Source organism: Solenopsis invicta, chromosome 4 (genome assembly GCF_016802725.1).
Source record: "Solenopsis invicta isolate M01_SB chromosome 4, UNIL_Sinv_3.0, whole genome shotgun sequence".
NCBI lineage: Eukaryota > Metazoa > Arthropoda > Insecta > Hymenoptera > Formicidae > Solenopsis > Solenopsis invicta.
Window position 1 is genome coordinate 18,251,932 of NC_052667.1, and position 26,624 is coordinate 18,278,555.

The 26,624-nt window shown below is 33.4% G+C and overlaps 1 protein-coding gene across 6 annotated transcripts in view; it reads left to right on the top strand.

Moving 5' to 3' along the window:
* The window catches only part of LOC105205307 (protein cereblon), a 70,404-nt gene that overhangs the window by 10,533 nt on the left and 33,247 nt on the right, over positions 1–26,624 (top strand). For 4 of the 6 annotated variants that reach the window (XM_039447717.1, XM_039447721.1, XM_039447722.1 and 1 more), the window contains exons 3-4: positions 18,939–19,030; positions 21,725–22,069. In XM_039447717.1, coding sequence (XP_039303651.1) covers positions 18,939–19,030; positions 21,725–22,069 — 437 coding nt within the window. Of the gene's footprint in view, positions 1–249; positions 278–5,022; positions 8,392–18,938; positions 19,031–21,724; positions 22,070–26,624 lie in introns of those variants that run through there. The other 2 variants (XM_039447718.1, XM_039447719.1) reach the window with 2 other exon arrangements.

Here is a 26,624-nt window from a genome sequence, read left to right on the forward strand (position 1 = left end):
TTTTTAGTCTTTGCAACTGTGTTGAAAATAAATTTTAGAAAAAAATTGTTAAAAACTGATTAAAAATTGTTAAAACGGAAAATAAAAATTATTGAAATATTGTTGAATATGTTTCACAATCAGTGTAAGTTATATTTCTAATAGCAAATATTATAAATTCTAAACATAAATATTAAAAATAATTGAAAGTAATGAAAAGTAGTATAAAACATTTTTACAGATGTATTAACAAAAGTTGAACACTGAAGTATATATTAAAATTTTATGAATTCTAAAGGTAATTATTAAAAACGCTGAAAAAGAAATGAAAAATATATAATATTTATATAGATATATTAACAAAAGTAGTATATTGACATACTCTTAAAGGTAAATAATGAAAATGTTAGAAACAGAAACAAAATAAACATTTTTTTCTATTTAAATATTTGTAAGTTAATTGCAAATGATTACAACATTTAACTTTAAAATTTCTTAAGTTTATTAAATCAATTTTTTTTTAATAATATTAAATTTGGTACTAGTTTTATTCTAATCTATCTATCCACATGTAATACTGAATTTTAACTCATTCCTGTTGAATAATTTTATTAGATTTATTGGGTTCGTTGATTATCATTTTAAACTTTACTGAATTCTTTGTAATTTTTACACCTTGTACTGAATTCTTATTAAAATCTTAATGAAGTGATACTAAAAATGAATCAATCATTAGAAAGGATTTTCATATGCGATTTAATAATATCAAGCTTAGCTTTGTGGGCCAGTTCATTATCGTGAAGCAATATTCATCATGAATTCAGAGCCCGGTTTATGATATTCAGATTTAGAAATACCAGTAAGTCTCTCAATAAGTTTTGCAGACACACAATGATCATTTCGAAGAATTTCAGTCATTTTTTCTACATTCTCTTTGATTCGAATGTTTTTTAATCTATCCATGGATCATCTTTAATGCTCTCTCTGCTTTCACAAGACCTTGCAACTTACTTAAAAACGTTGTTACGACTCATAGCTTCACTACTATAAGCAATTATCGCAAATCATTTGAAATGTTTCTGTGATACATTTGCCTATTTTAAAACAAAATTTAATGTTAGGGCATTGTATTTTTTGTATCAATGCTCAAAAGATATTACAATACTTTGTCATAACTAATGAAGCACACAAGCTAGCGTCTTGAAATTTTGGCTGATGACGGCTGAAATATATCAGTACATAACGTATGTTTACATTCAAAAATGGCATTCCAGACAGTATGAAGATAGAATCTGTTACCTTTTTTATTGGACACAATATATATTATACTCTTTTTTTTCCTGCAACATCACTTATATAGTCAATTAAAAAAATGTTCTGTTGAAAGCACAGTACAAAATTCCATTGGTGAATATTTAAACATTATATGAAACCTTATTTCAAGCGAGAATGGAATCTGTTCTCAGGATTCTTTAAAGCAGTGATATGCAACTTTTTATAAACTGAGGACCATTTTCAGAATTAGTAAAGTTTTGCTGGTTGCATGAACACACGTGTGCGCGCGCGCATGTATTTTTATGTTAATATGAATAACTAATGATATGTAACTCAGGATTCTTGAAAATCAAAACAATAAACAATTGATAATAAGGCTACTGAGAATCAGCGTAGGTATAGGAAAAATGTTTATAAAATTATATGTAAAGATTGCGATGCGTCATATGTGGGGCAAACTAATAGAAAACAAGAATTACTGAAGATTGCAACCATATTAATTGGAATACGAATAATCACTCTGTTATTTCAGAACACAGACTTAACCCGTAACGGTCACACGGAGTCCAAAAGACCCCACGCGTCCTTCTAACTTTAAGGGTAGACAGACCATTCAAAATCGAACAATCTTCTATGAAGCTAATTTTTATCTGAAAATATACTCTCTTGAGAATATACTCCTAAATTTTTGTTGAATTATCTCAAAAATTAAAAATTTTATGAATATTTTTGTAAAAAAGTCAAATTTTTCTATTTGAATTTTTTTTCACTATGTTAAATTCTAATTAAACAAAAAAATTATTAGATGATAAAGAGTAGACCTCAAGGTATGTCCAGTAAAATTTTTGCGACAAAATATCAAAAAGTTAGCAAATAGCGACTGATTTTGTGCAAGGAAGATCCAGTGGACCCCATGTGACCCCATTATGTTATTATTCGGAAGTGTGACCATTACGGGTTAATAGTAATCACGATTTCAATTGTGAGAACATCTTAGACAATGAACGTTTCTTAGGCAAATAGTTGATATCTGAAATGCTACATATTTTATTATAAAATAACAGTCTCAATTTACAAACAGACACTGAATGTTTGCATCATGCGTATCTTTCGTTATTAACCTTTAAACACGCAAGTGGGTTTGAGAGATCTCATGTGAAGTTTCGAATGCTTGCTGTGTGAAGACGGAATGAGATAGGAGGTTCGGACTAGGACGTAAAAAAAGTTTGAAATATCTTTCGATTGATATGGTTGATCAACTTTTTAGGTCAATTAGAATTTGATTGGCACGTCAGCAAAGTTTTATTAGGGTCAATGGGACCCATATAGTGTGTGAGTGAAACTTTTTTGTGAATAATCTTATGTAAAAAAAACTGGACAAAACACGTTCAAACAGATCCGTACGCGTATGTTACTTTGTCTAAAGTTAAAATAATATAATGCCGTGAAAAAGAGAACTTCTGCGTAGGGTCCGAAATATATTATGAAACACATCAATTTTCAATTTTAGACACCTTGAGGCAATCAAAAATACCTCATATTCGCCTTGTGACATAAGTGTATTTTTTAATAGAAATGGCAGACATTTTTTTTTTTTTTTAAGTATGACTCTTTAGCTTTAAAACGCCGTATTGTAAAGTCTTTAAAAGTTTTTTGTTGCAAAGATATGATTTTTTTAAAAGTGGATTTTTTAGACACCCAAAAATACCTTATATTCTCCTTGTTGTATAATTATACTTTTTAAAAGGAATGACACTGCCAGGAATGACAATTTTTTTTTTGAAAGTATGGTTCTTTAAAACACCGTATTTGAAAGTCCTTAAAAGTTTTTTGTTGCAGAGATATGATTTTTTAAAGGAAAAGTGGATTTTTTAACAATTTCTTATTTTTGCTTAATGGTTTTTTTTTATAACTTTGCAGTAAATTATTTTTCGGCAATACCGATTATGCAGTCACATTTCTGAGATTCTGAACCTTTATTTAAAAAAAAAATTTGTAAAAAAATATTGATTGTGATTAAAGTTATAGCTTCTCAAAATTGAAAAAGTCTCCCAGACCCGAAAATATGTTTCTGTATTTTACAGGATTGGTGTGTTTAAAGGTTAAAAAAATTGTAATAGAATTATATTCTCCAGAATGATATACAATTTTTTACTTATTTTTATTTGTAATAGTTGAATCGCCGTGTATTTATTTATTATTTGTATTCTTGACCGCTTGACTTTTAATGTGACGTTAAAGTAAGGTGTAGAATCCGAGCGACTTGATTTAAACAGTTAGTATACATTCCTACTTGAGACTATGAGCAAGCGTTGTTACGGAACGATAAACGTTTGAGTGTATACATTAATTCGCTGAAGATGACCCCAAAGTGAGTCGAAATGTACGTTTGATTTTTGTTATTTTGTTTGAGTTGAATAAATAATTTATAAGATTACATTAGTAAATTTGATTGCGCATGTATACCCGTGCTGACTCTTAGTAGTCTTATTATCAATTGTTTGTTGTTTTAATATGAATACCTAGAAACTATTTTACTGGTAAATGTCTAGCAAATCACATGCAAAAGTGGTTTCTACAACGTAAGCAAAACCTTGATCTAGTACGTTGTTATATAAGTAACAAGTTGCCAGCAAACTTTGCTCGTAATACTCTTGTCATAAACATGTGAGATGCATGTTAAATGAACAAACAATACGCATATATATTATGCAAACAATATGCCAACAGTATGTGCATGCGATATACATGTAATACGAGGTGTGACAGAAAAGTAATGAGACTGATTTTTTTGCAACAATTTTATTTTATTTTTATACATCAATGTTATCTCTCTTAAAGTAGTTTCCTTAGGCAGCTATACATCGGCGGAGGCGTTATTTCCAGTCTTCGTAGTACTGCTGGAAGACCTCAACTAGAATCACCTTCAGCTTCTCGGTTACGCTCTTTTGGTTATCGATAGTATCAAGATCGTCCTTTTATGTGGTTTTTTTATCTTGGGGAACAAAAAAAGTCACACGAAGATCCGGCGAATAGGGGGGCTGAGGAACCACAGAAATCCCTTTTTTCGTCAAAAAAGAGAAAAAAGGGATTTCTGTGGTTCCTCAGCCCCCTCCCTATTCGTCGGATCTCCGTGTGACTTTTTTTGTTCCCCAAGATTAAAAAACCACATAAAAGGACGTCATCTTGGTACTATCGATAACCAAAGCGTAACCGAGGAGCTGAAGATGATTTCAGTTGAAGCCTTCCAGCAGTGTTACGAAGACAGAAAACAACTTCGCCAATATATAGCTTTCCAAGAAAACTACTTTGAGAAGGATAACATTGATGTATAAAAATAAAATAAAATTGTTGCAAAAGAATCAGTCTTATTACTTTTCTGCCACACCTCGTATGTGCAAGCATCACACATAATATACTAGCGATTTGTTACTTATATGTCGGTACATTAGGACAAGGTTTTGTTTGCACTGTAGGTATCATTTTTGCGCGTGATTTGCTGGACATCTACCCGCCAAATATTTTCTGGATTATTATTTTCCAAAATAACACATTTTATTTATACGTATATATTATATAATGGCAAATAAATACATATAATATGTGGTTTTACGCTATTATTCGTAAGTAATTATACATATATTGTGTGTGTGTGTGTGTGTGTGTGTGTGTGTGTGTGTGTGTGTGTGTGTGTGTGTGTGTGTGTGTGTGTGTGTGTGCGTGCGTGCGTGCGTGTGCGTGTGCGTGTGTGTGTGTGTATGTATTGTTACTATACAAATGATAATATTAAATGGTAACATTACATATGTACATATTTCCTATATTATATATAAATGAAATGTTATGTGGAAAAAATCCATTATGTGTGTGTGCGTGCGCGCGCATATGAGTATAATAGATTAAAGGCTGTAACAAAATCAAATCACGTATTCTTGTACAATATGCATTTTTATTTTTTAATACAATAATTTAAAAAATTTGATAATATAAAAGTTTTTAAATGGAAAATTAAAATTAAAAAAAGTTAAATTTAAATGAAACAAATTTTAAATAAAATCTCAGTTTATATTGTTTTGTTCTCTTGCATACATATGCTGCTGATGTCGATGCCTTTATTTGGCTGATTGTAATGCTTCTGATACATAAAATTTAAATTTAAAAATTATTAATTTAAAATGTGTAAAAGTAGTATTTAAAAATAAAAATATTTATTGTTAATAATTGTTTAGTTTAGATGTTTTGATTGATTGATTGACTTATTTAGCTTTCACAGCTATTTCTTGTACACAATTACTATACATTATTATACATTAACTATATACTAACATTAACTTTTCTATATATATATATATATGTATATATATATATATTCTTTTAACAATCTCTTAAACGCTACTAGTTCTCTACATTTCTTAATCACCGTGGGTAAAGAATTATACATTTTTATACCTTTATAAAAAAAAGGCTTTTTTGAGCACTTCAGTTTTACGAAAAATTACTACTAAGTTTCTTGTCTGCCTTATTTGTTTATCGTATTGCTTTCCTACTATTTCTAGTTTATTATTTAACGCCACCGAAGCCATGACATTTAATATTTTAAAGATAAATACATTAACGTTAGAACACAACTGTTGTTTTATAGACATGAACTGTATCGCCTGTAGCATGTGTTCAATTTTGGTAAATCTATTGCATTGCAGAATTACTTTCATGCAGAATTACTCTTGGTTTTGAGCTATCTGACGTTTATTCAATTGCATTTCACCCATCCCAACTAATAGTGTAGTACAGTACTCGAAATGAGGCGCTATGATGGACTTGTACACAATACATCTAGTGTATGCTGATACAAAGCTACCTATTCTATTTAAAAAGCTAGTTTTTTTTCCTATTTTTTTTAAGTACATAATTGCAGTGGTCTTGAAATCTAAATCTATCGTCTAAAATTATACCTAAATATTTCGTGCTACACGCTCTATTTCAATTCCATCCAGATACTTTACCGCAGTATTACCTCTTAATTCTTTTCTAATACTTTTATCATATATTTTGTTTTATCTGCATTTATTTTTAACTTATTTATATTCATCCATTGTTCGATTACATTAAAAGCTGTATTTATTTTTATCTTTACATCCGCACTACTTTTTTTACTTACATATATAAGTGTGACGTCGGCAAACATTTTTATATTGCACCCTTTTGGACAGACTTCAATTATATCATTTATATATACTATAAATAGCAAAGGTCCTAGTACTGAACTTTGTGGCACTCCATATTCTATAGTCAATAATTTAGACCATATCTGATTGAATTGCACCTGTTGTTTCCTATTATTTAAGTATGATTTGAACCACTCTAAAGCCATTCTTCTAATTCCGTATTGATACATTTTTTTTAACAATCTTTATCTATTGTTTCAAACGTTCTCTTAAGATCCATGAAGATTACTCCATTTTTCCTTTGTTTACTATTAATTTCCATTAGTTTATGACAGATTGAATTGCTGTTTTACACGAATAATATTTTCTAAACCTCATCTGATGTTCTGTTATAATACCGTTTGTTTCCAAGTATGTTTCAAGTTGTTCTTTTACTACTAATTCTAGCATTTTCTCATATATTGGTAACATTAATAAACTTTTATTTGCTTGCTTTTTCCGTTTTATCTATCTTTGGGATCGGTATTATGGTAGAGGTTTTCTAACCTTCCGGATAGTGACCATCTCTTAAAGAATTGTTTATTAAAATCGCAAATTCTTTTTTTATTACAGAAAACATTGTCTTTAATATATCACTAGTTATCTTCCTTTCTTTTTTGGTAATCCCATAATGACTTCTAGCTGCTCTAGTATAACAACCTAAAAACTTTCTATAATTCCTTTGTTTTTGATAATATAGTTTTCTTATTTATATTCATCCAATATTCAATTATATTACTGCCGGATCTATCTACCTTTATAGAGTTTATTAATACTTTGTATATAATATAAATTAAATTTATCAGTTATATTGCACTTTTTGCTCTGGCCTAAAATCTCAAAATCTATATTTCCTACTTCTTTTACACCTACTAGGTAGCCCTTAATTACTTCTTTCTAGGGTTTTTACATAGTCGAAGAATTTTCTTTATTAAGATCTATCATATTTTCGTAATATTCTTTCTTTTTTTCCCTTATTAATTTTACTACTCCATTTCTTTCAATTTTATACTGTGACCAATTTTGTTCGGTATTGTCATACAATGCTTTCTTATATACTTCATCCCTCCTATCCGCAGCCTCTTTTATTGCATTTGAGAACCATTTTTTCCCCTCATACTTTTGGAGTTCTAAATTTTTTCTTCGGTGCCATTACATCTAACACATCTACTATACTATTAACAAATTTTTTCGCTCTTTCACTCACACTCATACATGTACATTGCCATCTCTGACTTTCCTGTAATTTGTTTTTTTACTAATATAACAAATTCATCTTCATCGAACTCTTTGTAATTTCTAGCACTAAATTCCCTGTATTTCAATTTTACTCACATTCAACTCTACTTTCAGCTACGCATGGTCCGTAATCTTAGGTTCATGAATTACTTGTACTATTTTATTATTATTAGAGAAAATTAAATTTATAATTGTGACTGTCTTTTGTAACTCTTGTTGGTTCGTTCACATACTGTTTCATACCTAAGCTTAACATTGTTTTTTGCGATTTCTTCGCGTAAAACGAGTCCGTCATAAGATCTATTTAAAATCTCCTATTACCATGCATTCTCCCTTTATTATTAATTTTTCTATTATATCCTCAAAAAATCTCATGAAATCCCCGTGCGATGCGCTTGGTGAGTGATATATTACCATTATCACTCCTTTATATAGTTTTTCTTTCATTTCTATTGCAGCACACCAACAATTTGATTCTAACTTTTTTATTAATACTACTTCATATCTAATATCGTCTCTTATATATATAATAACTCCCCCTTCCTATTTTCGCCATCACATCTAACTACAGTGTAATCCGGCACATTTACTTCACTGTCTTCTATCTCACTAATCAGCCTGGTTTCCGACGTCGCTATCATCACAGGATTTATCCTCTTCATAACCTGATGTTGCAGTTCGTCTATGTGCGCTGGTAAGCTCTGCGCATTTGTATACATAATTATTTCTTCTTTCTTCTGTAGTTGCTATTTTGTATCCTCTCAACCTGCTCTTCTCTTTTCTTCCTGTAACGCCTTCTTAAAAGTCGGACATTCTTGACTGATGGTTTCATGTTCATTATTTATTTTTAGATTGTATGTTCTATTTTTGAACATACAATTCACACATTTGCTCTCCGTCGCTGTGCAAACACGCGAGCTATGATTCCTTGCGCATTTGCAGCATGTTTCTTCTTTCGTATAATTTTTAGCAATGAGAGAGAAGGGGGAGGGGGAGATAGGAGGGGAGACGGACAGCCAGAGACGGAGAGAGAAAGTTTAAATAGGAATGTGTTGTCTGGGTATGTACTGTTATCAGTCATTTGAGCGTAGCAGGCGCTTCACAGAAACACTTGCGTGTAAAAGTCGAGTCGCGCCGTCCCTGTCTACCACTTGTATCCGACCCGTCATACGCTAACTAATTCTTCTTATAATTTGAAAACAATGCTTTAGACAAATTTTTGTCAAAGAAAAAATCGTCTTAGAATTTGATTTTGAATATGCCAGTAATGGGACCAATATGTTATTTTGAATATAGATGCTATGTCAGATCTTTCATTATGTAGGTTATATCTAAGATATAAGTGCAATATTTTAAAAACTTTTTAAGGGAATTACAATAGATCCAATGCCGACGGTCTAAATATTAAATTAAAATGATTAAATATCTTGAAAATAAGACGATTTAGTATTACTAGCGAAAAATAGGGAGGCTATGGGTGACATGATGGAAACTTTAGGAGGGTTTTTAAGAGAAAGGAAGCTGAATACAGATAAATTGAAAATGATGGTGTTCAATAAAGATGGAAGGGAAAAGAAAAGGAAATGGGAAAGAAAGAAATCGAGGAGGTGCAAACATTCAAATATCTTGGTTTTAATTTTAATAGGAGAGAAGATTATGATGATATAAAGAAATTAAGGAGAAAAGAAAGAATGGCAGCTAATATGGTATGGGGATTAGGAGAAAGGATCTAGGGAGGATTTCATAAAGAGATGGATGTTATTTAGTGGAAAGTGTAATGTCTTATGGAATGGAATTATGGGGGTGGGAGGAAAGAAAGGAATTAGAGAAGATTTCACTAGATTATATAAGATGGATGTTCAAAATAGATTTTTGTACACGAAGATATTTGATTACGCGAGAATTAGGGTTGGACAAGCGAAAAGTAGAATGGAGTATTAGAGCGAGAAGATATGAAGAAAAGATTGAAGAGATATGAGAGGAGAGATGGGTAAAAGTGTGCTAGTTGGAAAAAAAGAAGGATGGATGGAAAGATTTATATGGAAGAAAGAGGGAAAAATATTATAATAGAAATGGCTGAGGGGTTGTAGCAATAGATTGTATGCCAGGGATAGAGAGAGATTTAATTAAAAAATTTAGGGAAAGAGAGAGGGATGTACAACGACAGGAGGAGGAGCGTAGAATTAGAGAGGCTAAGTATAATAAGAGATATAAAATGTTCATGGATGGGAACAGGACACCTAGTTACTTAAAGGAAAGCGAAGTGAGAAAAAGGAAAAATGAGTAAGGAATAAGAGCGTTGATGAGATTGAGATGTGGGAATATGGAGGTAGAGAATAAATATTGATTAAAAGAGGAAGAAAGGAATAGCGTTTTCTGCGAGATGGGAAAAGATAGTTTAGTGCATTTTGCGGGAGAATGCAAAATAACAAAAGACTGGTTTTAGGAGTTAGGAGAAAGCGTGGAGGAAAGGATAAGTAAGTTAGAAAACGATAGTTTAGATGAAAGGAAGGAGAAGGTATTAGTTAAATTCTAGAGGGAAAAGGAAAAGTGTAAAAGTAGGAAGGCGGAAGAGGAAAAGGAGAAGCAAGGGGAGGGGTGTTGATAGGTGTATTTGTTTGTGACATGTTTTATGTATTTTATATAATTGTTATGTTATGTATTCATTAGTACAATATGTATTCTATGCATGTTACCTGCGTGTTTTTTGTTTTTTTATTTTTTGTTTCTGAGTAGTGTATAGTATTCGAATGGAGAGGCGCGTATGTATATAAGAAGATATAAATAATGTAGACACATGCGCATGAAGAGACTCGATGTTTCTAGAAAATATGGTGGAAGAAATGAATGGAGTAGGGTAGAGGGAGAGTAGAGAAAGTGTGGAAGGATGAATGAAGATAAGGAGATTTTGTAAATCAAGTTCCGCTTCTTGGCGAAAGCTGAATGGTACAATAAATATATTCTTCTTTATGTGCCCTGCTCGGTCCCCTAGACGTTGGTGATCATTTTGGCAAGCTCCTCCCTATTTCTGCCACCCGGAATAGATCACCCGCGTTCCGAATACCAGTCCAGATTCTTATATTACGAAGGAAAGCTGCTTTCTTCCAATCTCTCGATGACCCTCAATCCTGCTTTTAAGAATCAGTTGCAGAAGTTGGTATCTGTTTTCTCTCAATATATGACCGAGGTATGCTATCTTTCTACTCTTAACTGTGTTTAGAAGCTCGTGTTTAGTATTGGCTCTGCGCAGGATCTTATTGTTCGTCACTTGATCTACCCAGGAAATTGTAAGCATGCGTCTGTGTATCCACAGCTCTAGCCGGTCCATCGTGCCTATTTTTAGAGTCCATGCCTCCACCCCATGTAGAAGGGTGGACCAGACATAACTTTTTACCAGCCTCTGTCGGAGCTTGAGGTTATGGTTGTCGTCGCAGCGTTTTCATTTTGAGAAAGGTCGTACGCGTGTGTTCTATACGACATTAATTTTGTGATTGGGATCTAGATCCTTAGTAATAATACACCCAAGGTATTTGAACATGTTTACCTGTTCAATCTGTTTGTTGTCGAGGTGTAGACGGACGACATTACTCTCTTGGCGGCTAAAGATCATAAGTTTTGTTTTTTTGATGTTAATGTTTAGACCCGATCGCTGGCCGGTCTTTGAGATTTTGAAGTGTTTGGAGGTCTTCTATGCTGTCTGCAAGAATGACAGTGTCGTCAGCGTATTTTATGGTGTTTATTTGAACACCATTAACTTTGACTCCTACATCAAGGCCGTCTACAGTTTCTTTAAAGATTTTGTCCGAATAAAGGTTGAATAGCAAAGGTGATAATATACAACTCTGTATCTCTAATTCCAATGAACTCACATCCCCAAACTTTACCTCCGCCTTCTGACGCCAATACAGATTTTTTTATAATTTGAACGTCTTTACTATCCAATCCAGCCTCACATAGCAGTTGTATGAGCTTTTCGCACTCTGTCGAATGCTTTCTCATAATCGATAAAGCATGCGTACACATCTCTGCTGTGATCTCTGCACTTTTGCAGAAGAACGTCAACCGCGAACAGCGCTTCCCGCGTTCTAAAGGCCTTTCGGAAACCAAACTGTGACGGATCCATATCTATTTCATATTTGGCTCTAATGCGAGCGTGGATTATCCGCAGAAAGATCTTTAGCATGTGGCTCATCAGACTTATTAGACAATAATCACTACAGCTCCTTGTTTCTTCGGGATGATGACGAATGTTGATTTAAGCCAGTCAGTTGGAAGTTTCCCTATATATATATATATATATACATATATATATATATATATATATATATATATATATATATATATATATACACAGGGTGTTTCAGACCACCCGTACACCCCTTTTTTCTTCGCAGGATTAGGACCAATCAAAAATATGTTCAGACGAAAGTTGTAGGGTTTCAAAAGATCTATTCAATGATCTTATCAGTTTGACCTTGGATGGCGTCGCCAAGGTCAGATCGAAATCACATTAAGTTTTTTAATTGGAACACCCTATTTTTGATTCCAGAATCTAATAGCTGGTGTCAAGACCTTTCCAAAACACTATAAGAATGTTTATTTTCGTTGACTACTTTCCGAGTTGTGCGGCTTGAAAGTTACACTACCGCCAGCATCAGCATTACTCAAGATGTACCATGTGGTGGTTACTTAGTCGGATTTAATCTTGTGTGTGGGTGTGTGCATACGTGCATGCGTATGTGTATGGGGGAGGAAAAGGGGAGTCAAAGTTTTATGTACTCTGCTTTTGTTTATTAACTGGATTGATTATGTTTGATGATCAATCATGTCCAGATTGACTGTATGCATTTTCCCGTGCTTAGCATTATCCAGAATGAACGACGTGGACGTGACGAGAATTTCATCCCATTGGGGTGCTTGATTCACGTGAGTCCCCTTGCCTCTCACGTTTGGGGTGCTTGATTCACGTGAGTCCCCTTGCCTCTCACGTTTGGGGTGCTTGATTCACGTGAGTCCCCTTGCCTCTCACGTTTGGGGTGCTTGATTCACGTGAGTCCCCTTGCCTCTCACGTTTGGGGTGCTTGATTCACGTGAGTCCCCTTGCCTCTCACGTTTGGGGTGCTTGATTCACGTGAGTCCTCTTGCCTCTCACGTTCGGGAATGAATGAGTGTATGTTTTGTTAAGCGACTAAATGTTCAAAGTGAGCACCATTCTCTGCGATGCAAGCATCAACTCTATTTTGAAAATCATTGGTTGCTCGAAGAATTTCCTCGGCACGTAAGGATCGAATTGCTTCACTTATTCTACGAATCATATTATCCCTCGTAGTCGGACGTTCATGATAGACCAAGTTTTTTATCCTTCCCCAGAAATAATAATCAAGGACGGTGAGATCTGGTGATCGGGGTGGATAATTGATTGGACCGTATTTGCCTATCCACTTGTCGGGGAACATAGTATTTAATGCCGCACGAGCAACTCTCGATGTATGAGACGGACATGCATCTTGTTGGAACCACATGTTCAGGCGCAATTGCAGAGGAATATTTTCTAGTAAGACAGGAAGATCTGTCATTATCAAGGCGGAATATCTATCACCGTTTAGATTTTCGTCAAAGAAAACAGGACCTATGATTTGACTTCCAATAATTCCACACCAAACATTGACTTTCCAAATGGTTTGATGATCTACTTCTCTCAACCAGTGAGGATTATTTTGTGCCCAATAACGAGAGTTCCAAGTATTAACAGATCCATCACTTTTAAGTGTACATTCGTCAGAAAATAAAATTTTCAAGTGGAAATCAAGTGGTTGCTGTCTTATAAAGTTGCAAAATACAAGTCTCTGTCTAATATCGTTATAATTCAACGCTTGATGAACAGACATTCTGTAAGGGTGAAATTTGTTATTTTTTAGAATGCGCCAAACACTGATTTTACTAACACCAGAATCTTGTTCTCGTCGTCTTAAAGAATCATAAGGGTTCAATTCTGTCGATGCAAGAATTTCCACTGTTCTTTCATCCATAATCGGACGACGAATTTGTGTACCTTTGTTATGTTGAGGCTGAACGACACCTTTAATTTTGATTCGTTTAGCCAAACGTGAAAAAACATTTCGCGAGTGAGGAGTCCGATCAGGATAACGTTCCCGCCACAATCTTTCCGCTGCAATGAATGTACCTCGACACTCACCTAAAATTAGCAGCATATCATATGCTTCTTCATTGGAATAGGACATGGCTAAATAAACCTAGACTAATAAAGAGGGTCGGATTTTTGTTGCGCGATTGATACTGATATGACGGTTATTGAAGACGTAGGTGACAAGTTTGAGAGAGTTATTGTCACTCGTGTTGAGTTGAGTCACAATAGCGTTGTGGTGAATACATCTCTACTACATCCTATGCAAATAACAATATGTATAAAATCACGAGTTAGACATCGTTACGCAGAAAGCCGCGCTCGTTATTGCTCGTGTGCTACCGTTAAAGTAATAATGTAATTACATAATATTATGACATACATATGTATGTGACTATCTACGGTCGCGACAGCTAACTTTCACGATTTTTCATGATCTGTTTTTGTTGGCCCGGCTCGCGTGTTTACTTTCTTTGTGTCGGCTGCACGGCTTTCTGCGTAACGCGTGATTTTATATTGTTATTTACATGGTGTTGGCGGTAGTGTAACTTTCAAGCCGCACAACTCGGAAAGTAGTCAACGAAAATAAACTTTCTTGTAGTGTTTTGGAAAGGTCTTGACACCAGCTATTAGATTCTGGAATCAAAAATAGGGTGTTTCATTTAAAAAACTTAATGTGATTTCGATCTGACCTTGGCGACGCCATCCAAGGTCAAACTGATAAGATCATTGAATAGATCTTTTGAAACCTACAACCCTACAACTTTCGTCTGAACATATTTTTGATTGGTCCTAATCCTGCGAAGAGAAAAGGGGTGTACGGATGGTCTGAAACACCCTGTATATATATATATATATATATATATATATATATATATATATATATATATATATATATATATCTTGAAAATAAAACATTTTAGAAAAAATTTTCCGGAAAATTATATGCTATAAAGAAAAATAAATAAATTTAGCAAAATCAGTTTTTGAAAAAATTGGTTTTTAAAAAAGTTGTTTTCTAAAATAAAATTATGGTTTTTTTTACATAATACGATTTCACTAATTCTGCATATATTTTCAGATCAAATCTCGAGTAGTCTCAATCGATAGCTTGGGGTAAATTGCATAATAAAAGTGTTTTTATTTTTTCTGTCCGTGCCGTACGAGCGGAGATATCGCGACGCAAAGTTTAGGTCTCGAAATTTTTATGTAAGAAACGTCGCCTTTTTTAGCGATGTCTTTTTTTATCTTTTTGACATAGAGTGGCGCTCACTTACATAGCCGTACATACACGCGACATGCGCCTATGTGATGCATCATGACCGCATTTATAGTTGCCGATTGACAGGTTTCCTAACCTGAATCATATTCAATATCTCGGTTTGCGGATTCGTAAATCGTTAATTTACCAATAAAAGGAAGATACTCAATTTTATGTTCAGAAATATAGTAATTTATAAAAATTTCTACACAGGTAAGCACAAAGAATGTTAGAATTACAACAAGGTTTATAATGATTCATATTTGTAAAAGTTATACTCTTCACTATAAAAATGAAATTGTAAACCAAGAAGGTCAGGGAAAGAGAGCAAGTTTATTAACGATAAACTGGCGCTAGAAATAACTTTTAAGTCATTCGTTAGCATATGGAACATTATTTTATGAGTTATAATGAGTTTTCACTTTCAACGAAGTTCAAACTTTACCGTAACAGACTTTACATCTGTATAACTCATAAAATAATACTTCATTTGCGACCGGATGATATAAAAGTTATTTTTAACGCCGGATTATCGTAATGAACTTGCTTTTTATTCCTTAACCTCCCTGGTTTGCAATGTCATTTTTACGATGAGAACGATTGTCACTTTTACAAATATGAATCTTTATGAATTTGCTGGGGCTCTGAGATTCTTCGTGCTTACCTGCGCGGAAATTTTTATAGATTACCAAGTTTCTAAACATAAAATGTTGACTCGAGTACCTTCCTTTTATTGCTAAAGCTCTTAATTAAAATTTTGGCTTTTTACACTTGACATATAAAAGTGAAAATTTTAATTAGGATTCTTTTTACCTCCGCTCCGTAAACGTCTAACAATAAATGCCGATCGGCACTTAGGATTGTAATAACACTCATACATTTCCAATAGATTTGCACATTATTTGTGATATATTGTTAACCCATTTTTTAAAAATAGTATTCCTAGTAAGCCTATTCTATTGATGATTTATGTAATCTTAAATATGTAATTAAAAATAAGTAGAATAAGAAGAGCATTTAGTTTAATTTTAAGAATTTTTTGTAAACGAGAACATGCAAAAACTTTGCAATTAACATATTGTATGTAGCGAGGTGCCTAAGAGGAAATAGAGATTCGTTTAAGATAGAATTTTTTGTTTTTTATAAATTTTTTATAAAAATTGGCATTTGTTTTTTTAACCGTTTTAAGTGAAATATATTTTCACTTATAAAGCATTTAGAAAAACAAAAATATTTCTATTATATAATTCAAATCTAAGCTATTACGTTTGTTTTTTTAATCTATTCAAGTTATCACTCTCGTTTTTATATATTATAACTGACAACAATGATATAGATACGTTCGGGCCCGTCAACTTATCTCGCCTGTAGTATAGTAACTCTTAACGTCAATTAGGGATATTGTTACGTGTCGTTGCGTAGCTTTTCTACCATGTATAATATTTGCGCAACGACACTGTAACGATACCGAATTGTTGCTAAGAAGTTACAGAATAGGCCTACTGTGGATGTGGAATTTTTAGCTGACGAAAGGGAAGAGAATACAAAGTGACGACTATTTTTTATTTTTTATTTATTTTTACTCTTTGTTGCCGTTTCTTTTTTTACAATTACGAATTGCAATGTTTTGTGGTTTCTGCTGAATAATTTATTTATTACTTCAATTGTTCAAGTTATATCCTATATCTTTTGCTGCATTCTATGAATATATAGTATAATTATTCAGTTGTTTTTGCATTATGTTGAAAAATTCACAGTTGATTTTTAATCCAATTCTTGGATTTTTTGGGTGTGAATTTCCACATAAAGCTTAATTTTGGGTATGGAGTGCTCCATGATTCACTGTAGTTGTTAGGTCTGGATATGTTACTATCTGAGTATTGAAAGGATTATATAATTCATCACTAAGCCTACTATTAGGAATATTACTTAAAAAAAAACGCGTCAATAATAACACAAACACTTAAAAAAAGTGTAATGTTCGAGAGACTACACCTATGTATCCCTATATCCGAGGTGTGATCAAAAAGTAAGGTGACTTTTCATTTTTATAAAAAAATATTCATTTATTCATCCAAAATTATGTTATCCCCTTCAAAATAATCCCCCTCTGATACAATGCATTTGTGCCAGTGCTTTTTCCAGTTGTCAAAACATTTCTGAAATGCACTTTTGGGTATTGCCTTGAGCTCCTCCAGCGATGCAGCCTTAATCTCCTCAATCGTCGCAAATCTTCGTCCTTTCATAGGCCTTTTCAATTTTGGGAAGAGGAAAAAGTCGCAGGGGGCCAAGTCTGGTGAATACGGTGGCTGAGGCATGATGATAGTATTGTTTTTGGCTAAAAAAGTACTCACTAGTAATGACGTGTGCGCAGGTGCATTATCATGGTGCAGAATCCATGAATTTTCTTTCCACACTTCCGGACGTTTTTTTCTTATTGATTCACGCAAACGCCGCATAACCTCAAGGTAATACTCCTCGTTTACCGTACGACCTTGTGATAGGAATTCTTGATGCACAACGCCACGGTAATCAAAGAAAACTGTGAGCAAAAACTTCACATTCGAACGAACTTGGCGTGCCTTTTTCGGTCTTGGCTCTCCTGGGCTCTTCCACTGGGATGATTGGGCTTTGGTTTCGACGTCATAACCATATATCCATGTTTCGTCACCAGTTATAACTCTTTTGAGCAGATCAGGATCATCATTGACGTCGTTCAACATGTCTTGGGCGATGTTCATGCGACGCTGCTTCTGATCAAAATTAAGCAGTTTTGGAACGAATTTCGCTGACACACATGTCATACCCAAAACATCCGTTAAAATTGATTGGCATGAGCCAAACGATATGTTAAGATCATCAGCTATTTCTCTAATCGTGATTCGACGATTTTTCAACACAATTTCTTTCACTTCCTGAACATTTTCGTCGGTTTTTGACGTGCTGGGGCGTCTAGAGCGAGGTTCATCGTTAACATTTTCTCGGCCCTCTTGAAATAACTTATACCATTTATAAACATTTTTTTTGCTCAAAGTTGACTCACCGTACGCCACTGTCAACATTTCAAGAGTTTTTGAACACTTAATACCATTTTTTACACAAAAATTAATACAAACTCTCTGCTCCATTATTTTCAACAGCAAAAAATCGCCGAGCACGCAAACATGAGTCTAACCTTTAGCCTCTCACATAAAAACAACACATGCTATATAGTCAAAACTGTGAACATATGATCGTGACGAGTGTACCAACACAAAAAAAAAAATTTTGAAATTAGAGTGTACAGAGCGCGCGAAATTCAAAAAGTCACCTTACTTTTTGATCACACCTTGTATTTTGACACCCTGAAACCGAATATGATCTTAGAATTGCTCTATCAGGTCAAGATTGTTTTTACATTCAAAAAATAGCCAAATATTCCTTAAAATTACACTATTCAGCCCGGTAAAAAAAATTCTGATCTGATGGAGCAATTCTGCAGTCATATTCGGTTTCAGGACGTCAAAATACATAGGTATACATAGGTGTAGTCTCTCAGACATGACTTTTTTTTCTTTTTGTGTGCCTGGGTAATTTTTCATAGATAACATGGACATCTATTATAAACGTTGTATGTACGAGCATCATATGATCCTGAGTATCAATCAACACTTGAATATTCACGAGACAGTCAGATAAAAGAAATAGCTATAGGCGGAGTTGATCTGAAAATTAATTAAAATGTGCATTTTTTGCCAAGCTCTGTATATATGAAATAAACAATATTTTATCTACATATACATACACATTATTCAATAAATTATCAAATATATGATGAGTTATAATATATTTGTAGATCTGTCGAGTAATAGATTAGAACCTAATATGGAAGACGTACCAGTGCCCTCAGAAAATACATTTGATGTGACATTACCAGCGGCACATTCTGTAAGTATAATTTTTATGATATTTTGAACATAATATTTAGTGTTCTTAGCCTGGAAAAATTATCAAAAATTTTAGGAAAGTTTTTTTTATTTTTTTAAACGTATTCTTCCAGATTTTTTAAAATAATGATTTTAATTTTTTTTCTGCAAAAATCTGGGAAAATAAAATTTGCGATTTTTTCAATTTTATTTTTTTGGAAAATTAAGAACATTAGTATCTCATTATCAATTGTATTTTTCCATATTTTTTGAAAAAATAGTTTTTTTTTAATTCTAGATTTCTAAAAAGTTAAGATTATTTTTATTTTTCTGGAAAATTAACTTTCTTTTGACACACTATATTGGATTTGATATTTTGCCACACATGGATGTGTCACCCAACCATTTTTAATTGTGTACATCTCGGTACATAATAAGTAGAATCCGAACAATTTTTTCTAATCAATACATCAGAAGATCAAGAAGAAGACTAAATAAAGTACAAAAATCATACAATATTTACTATATACAGGGTGTTCCAAAAATACGCGGAAAATCTTCAGGGCTATACTCCTCGCGCCAAAGCAAGAAAAAAAGTCTCCATGATAATGTGTACGTAAATTCGCTATTTCCAAAATACAGGGCGACGAAGGTGAAATCCACAAAATGTAATATAATATTTATTTATTATTAGTAGAAAAAATCTTTTCTATTAACTGTTTTTCTTGTTCTGACATGAAGAGTGTGCCGCCGAGGATTTTCCGCGTATTTTTGGAGCACTCTGTATTCAAAATATTCAGAAAAGGAGCGGACAATTACACAGCCACACAAAAAGAAAAAAGTGTCATGTGCGAGAGATTAGACCTATGTATCCCTATGTATTTTGACGCTTTGAAACCGAATATGATATCAGAATTGCGCCATCAGGTCAGGATTTTTTTTACTTGGAAAAAAATTTTAAGGAATTTTGGCCATTTTTTGAGAGTAAAAAATAATCCTGATTTGATGGCGCAATTCTGAGGTCATATTCGGTTTCAGAGCGTCAAAATACATAAGGATACATGGGTAAAATCTCAGACATGACACTTTTCTTATCCTCAAAAAAATTGCCAACATTCCTTAAAATTACATTATTCAGCCCGGATCTTTCTTTAATTAAAAAACATCAAAAATGTTATGCAGATTTTTCGTACATATTTCAAAGTGCTAAAGTAGTAGTAAATAGACTCTGAAACCCAAAGTTCCAAACCCGGGGGAGTTTTCGCTGTTTGATGGGTGTTCGGCCAAACAGCGCGGATCGGTGGACGGTTCGGGGGTGGTCGAAAAGCGGTTTGTTACAAGTTATATCAGTCTTTGTCATATCTTAATGCTTTTCATCCGAGACCCAATTTCACTGATAAAACTGAGTATAGTTCTTTGACATTACACATTTTATATTCGTATTTACCTGTTGTCAATCATGAACAAAGATTTGGATTTTTTTTTTCAAAATTTTTTCTGCTGTCGGAATGGATGCTGCATGCGATGACAACTGCCTCATAAGGGGATGTGTAGAATGATTCAATTTTGCGATCCGTTTTGGTAACGAAGCCAGCGAAAGCGCGCTGCCCTGCAAGGGACGTTAGGGTATGAGGATGAAGCCGTAGTGTGTCCGACGATGAGTTAACATAGTCCTCATCAAAGTCGGAAAGCCCTGATACTTAGGCTTGGGGAGATATCAGGGTTATCACCCCCAGTACGGTGGACTCATCTGCGATCGGAACAAAATCCCTAACGTGCGGGTTTTACATTTAAATATGGAAAATTTAACACAAGAAAACAGCAATAACCTTAGTAATATCTTTCCAATTGGAATACACAGTTGTGAAGGAAAATCAAATAACTTCTGTTATATTTGTGGAAAATTTGCAATTCCGCAAAATAGGCGATCAATAAACGCTAAAATAAAGAAAATATATAAAAAATGCTTCAATCTCGAAATAAGCAATCAAGATGCGAATTGGGTACCACACATTGTATGTAGTTGTTGTTATATAATGTTAGATTGTTGGAACAACAAATCTTCACAAAAATTAATGAAGTTCACAAGGTCTATGTTTGGAAAAGACCACTTAAACGAGAAAAATGCTACATTTACATGACTAAAAAAAAATTCTGACCTGATGACGCAATTCTGAGATCATATTCGGTTTTAGAGCGTCAAAATACATAGGAATACTATATATAGGTCTAATCTCTCGTACATGACACTTTTTTCTTTTTGTATGGCTGTGTTATGAATGCCAAGCATTTTTGTAAATAGCTCGGGTGCATGACACCCACTGTGTCAACTAAGGGTTAGAAATATTAGTATTTTATTATCTCATAATCATTCCCGTTTTTTTTGTTTTTTTTCTGGAAAAGAGTGAAACAATGATTTTTTCTTTAATTTTATTTTTCAAGAAATTTAAGGACACTAATAACCGGAGAATTTCGGTGGCGTTTTCCTCCAGTTCAAGCGTCGTGAGCTGCAAAAGGCAGAGACGCATGCGATGGTGTGCCATTTATTACGTTAGATCGCTACTGGCGTAATCAATCCTGCTTCTTGCGGCACGCGGCGTTCGGAGTGGAAGAAAACGCCGCCGAGATCCGGACTCTGCTAATAACATTTGATGCAATATTAGTCATGCTAACTTGTAATGTAAGGCTATATAATAATTGAATATATTCTGCGTAGTATTTAGGACAAAATTTAGAGGAACTAAGAGGAAGGACTTTATTGGATGATGGCATTTATATGAATCTACCATTATTAGTAAAACAGTCTGTGTTATTCCCTGGACAAACGTTGCCCATGACAGTTTTTGGCACGCAGACTATAGAGATGTTACAAGCTTGTATACAAAACGATCGTACTTTTGGTGTTGTGTGTTACGGTTATCCAGAGATGGAACGAATAGGAACAACTGCGGAGATCTATGAATACACGGACGGAAGTACATGGTTGGATCATGGTCGGCGAGAGTTTCGTTTAAAAGCTAAAGGCAGACAACGCTTTAAGATATTACGTATTATTTCACAGGTTTGTTTTTTTATATAAAATGTTTATAGCATCTGTTAGACTGTATTAAGTTACTTAAAAAGTTTGAAGCATCTTTGAATAGAAGCTTTAGTTAAATATCTTATATAGCACAGAAACATTACAGAAATATTTCATTACAATACTGCAACATTTCAAAAACGTTTATACAGCGAAATATGACTGTAACATTGCAACAATGATAAAATATCTATTTTTAGAAATATTGCAATACAATACTTTACAGTAGTATTACATAGAATGTATACTTGATAACACTTCATGGTGTTATAACAATTAAGATATTTTTAATTTGTACAAATACTCTATAGGATTTGTACACAAGTATCAAAAATTAAGAAACTAGTTTTTTATGAATGATAAAAAATTTACAATATACAATAATAATATATTTATATAATATACTATTATATACTATAAAGTGTTAAAAGAATGCTAGAAAGTCATTAATGAAGAATGTTAAGTGAAGGCCATTTTTGATCCCGAACTGACACCTAAATTATTTATTAGAAATTTTATGGAACTCTCTAATTGCAGAAAATAATTATTATTTTTTGCCCAGGCCCAGTATTGTACCATTCTACTCCGAAACTGTCAAACCAACAGATTTTAAACTCGCATAACTTTGTCAATTTTTGTCAAATTAACTTGAAACTTTTAGAAAATATTTTGAAATAATTTACTTTAAGAAAATGTCAAAACGCGTTTTTCTGAAGTTTACGGGTAGATATAACCCCTTAGATGTCATCAACTAATCACAAAGCCGTTATTAGCATCTTCAAACATTACTTAAGATGGTCTTGAAATAAGAATCGATTATTGTCATAATATTGCATTATTTTATTTTATCTATTGTAGTATTTTAGATTTTTAAATTAAAGAAATAAAACTTTAATGCGATCATCTATTGATGATATCGCATAGTATACGTTCCGTTTTACGCAAGATGCATCATTTTATTCTTTTAATTCCCCAAATGTCAAATGAGGATGAAATAATACATCATGCATGAAATAGAACAGCCATACTGTTTGTTTGATCCTATTACAATAGAAAAAGGACTTCTTTCAGAGCAATTATAAAAAAAGTACGAAGAATGTTACATCTATGTTAAAAAATGTTATATATATGAATTTCCTAAATTTTTTATTTTATTATATTAGGAGTATAAATAAGTTTCCGCCGTTTTTTTATCAAACATTGGGCATTTATTGTGAAAGAACGGTACCTAATGTTTTATTCGAAGTGTTGTCCATCGCTAGCCACTACTTTTTCCCATCTTTCTGGCAGCATACGGATACCGCGTCGGAAGAATGCTTCATCTTTTGAAGCTATCCACAAATCGACCCAATTTTTTGTATCTTCATATGATATGAAGTGTTGCTCAGACAGGCCATGCTCCATCGATCGAAACAGGTAGTAATCAGAAGGAGCAATGTCTGGTGAATACGGCGGGTGGGATAAAACTTCCCAATTGAGTGTTTTCAGGTAGGTTTTGACCGGCGCCGCAACATGTGGACGAGCATTATCATGCAGAAGAATAACTTTGTCGTGTCTGGAGTAGTAGTGGACACGTTTTTCCTTGAGTACTCGGCTCAATCTCATCAATTGTGTTTGGTAGAGAGCCCCAGTAATGGTTTCATTCGGTTTGAGCAACTCATAATACACGATACCAAGCTGATCCCACCAAATACACAACATGAGCTTTTTTCTATGAATGTTCGGCTTGGCTGTCGATGTTGAAGCATGGCCAGGTGGTCCCCATGATTTCTTCTTCTTTGGGTTATCGTAGTGGATCCATTTTTTATCACCAGTGACTATACGATGCAAAAAACCCTTTCGTTTATGCCTGGCAAGCAGCATTTCACATGTGAAAAATCGGCGTTCAACGTTTCTCGGCTTCAGTTTATATGGACCCCAGTTTCCTTGTTTTTGAATCATTCCCAATGATTTTAAGCGATGTGAAACTGCTGGTTGAGTCACTCCTAATGTAAGTGCAAGTGCTTCTTGCGTTTGGCACGAATCTTCATCTAATAATGTTTCCAATTCCGCGTTTTCGTACACTTTCGGCCTTCCGCTACGTTCTTTGTCTTCGACGTCAAATTCACCGTTCTTAAACTTGTGAAACCACTCACGGCAACTTCTCTCACTTAAGGCAGCCTCACCATATGCTTCTACAAGCAATCGATGTGCCTCGGCTGCAGATTTCTTCAAATTAAAGAAGTAAATCAAAAGCTCTCGCAAATGACGCTTATTCGGCTCAAAACTCGACATTTTCGCACGAAAAAAGATATATAATGCTGATACAAAATCGCTAATATTTTAAGGTTATGTTGTTGCCAGATGTCCAACCTTACGATATAACGTTTTACAACAGACAATTTCAACCATAACATACTAGTTGCTCCATTTTTTGTGAAACGGCGGAAACTTATTTATACTCCTAATATAATTTCTGAAAAACTTAAATCTAAAAGAATTTTAAGTTCTTTTTTAGAAATTTTAAATTTAAAACATGAAAAATTCTGATAAAAATGTTCAGATATATGGAAGATTGCAATATTGCTGCAAGGTTTTGTGCTATTGGATAAAATGAGTTATTATAAAAACTTTATGTTAAATGAAGATATGATGTGTGTGCATGTATGTATGTGTGTAGTTTGCAATACATTTTAGAATGTTTTTAATAAAAAAAAACTGCCAGTTTTGGAAGCTTTAACGGAATTTTTGTGTGTAATTTATATAAAAATATACGAAATAATTTAAGTATACATTAGTTTGGTGAAGGTATTTACTGCAAGGTAAACTCGGGAAAACTTTTTAAGTTTTCTTTTCTGCTTTTAAAAATTATAGCATTTCATGGGATTTTATGGTACTCAGGGAAATTTTCGGAATTTTACTTTTAAATTAAAATTTTATTTTTTTGATAAAATCATTTCTTTGATCATTTTTTTTGTGAAGTGTCAACAGTCGATTAATGATAAATATGGCATATACATCTATGTATGTTGTTATTAATTACTTAATATCAGTTTCTTATAAAGTGCATAGTTACATAATACACATTTTGTAATTTATGTATGATATTTTTGAATAAATTATAAATAATATACAGAGTGATTTAGATCAGAGGAGTCGGTGCGTACGTATTTCTCAAGAAAAATAAAGTCGAAAATGTTAATTGCAAAATGTTGTGGCGTCAATAGTTTTTAAATAGTGAGCGTTTGAAATCGTTCAACCACAGGGCGTGATGTTCGCGCCGTCAAGTGCGGCGCAACCAAGCAGCCGGCTGGGCATTTTGACGGACACTGTTAAACGGCATGGTGCCGAACAAATATTATATAGGTTCCGTGAAATCTCTATTAACATCTCCTGCTGTATCCTTGCGTTCAGTTTAATAGAAGTAATGTCAATTGCAAATTCGATGAAACATCATTTATATGAGTAAAAAAGTATATTTTTAAAATGCACTTTATGTGTAAACAAATAAATAAATAAAATCAATATTAATTAAATTATCTGATCAAATAATATTAAAAGTATCAGTCGACAAACATTTCCAAAACATCTTCATAAAAACAAATTATAAAGAAAAGAACAACCAATTTACGAGCAAATTATTTGATCTTGTAAATTACATAAGTATTAAGGGTTTATTCTGTTAATAAAGTGTCATACAAGGTTTTGATTATACTTAAACTTCATTGATTTTACATGAAGTATTCTGCTAATATAATAACTATTTTAATCTGCATAATTGAATAACACTTTTGAGCCTTATACATCGTACACACTCTCACAAGAGTACATATGGTAACAATTGGCTGTAACTTGGGTCTTCAAGTCCTCAAAACGGTCCAAAAAATAAAAATTTTTTTATGCCATTTTTTTGGTCAGAGGCAAGAATTTTATTAAGTCCAAGCAATACGTTAAAAGATAAAACCAATAAAAGTCGATTTATACATATAAATAAAAAAAAATCGGTCAAAAATTAAAATAGAATGAAATAAAATAAAATGCTTAAGAATGCTAAAAGAATGCTTAACAGAATTGATAACAGCAAAATTGTTATTTAGTTATGCAAGTTAAAATAGTTATTGTATTTGCAGAATAGTTCGGGTAAAACTGATGAAAATTAAATATAATTGAAACGTTTTGTGACACTTTGTTAGTAAAATAAACTCTTAATATTTATGTTGTATTGATGCAACCCGGAATTGCATCGTCCCCGGCTAACACCAGTCGGGGAAAAAGCCGCTGGGTTATAACCGGGGGCATTTCGAGTGTCCACTTGTAATACCGCGCCAAAGTATAAGTTCTGCCTGACGGCAGGCGCCGCCAGAGGAACAGCGCCGAATCAGCGCGCACGCGCACTCGAGTATAGCTACCCTACCCTGACGACTCCGTTGTCAAGCGCCGGAAAATAACGGAGGCGATCGGAGTCGCCGTGTATAAATAGGGGTGTTGTCCGAGAGGAAGGCGACCAGGCGACTTCATCGTCAACCAGCAAATCCGCCTGATTCGCTGTGTTGCGATA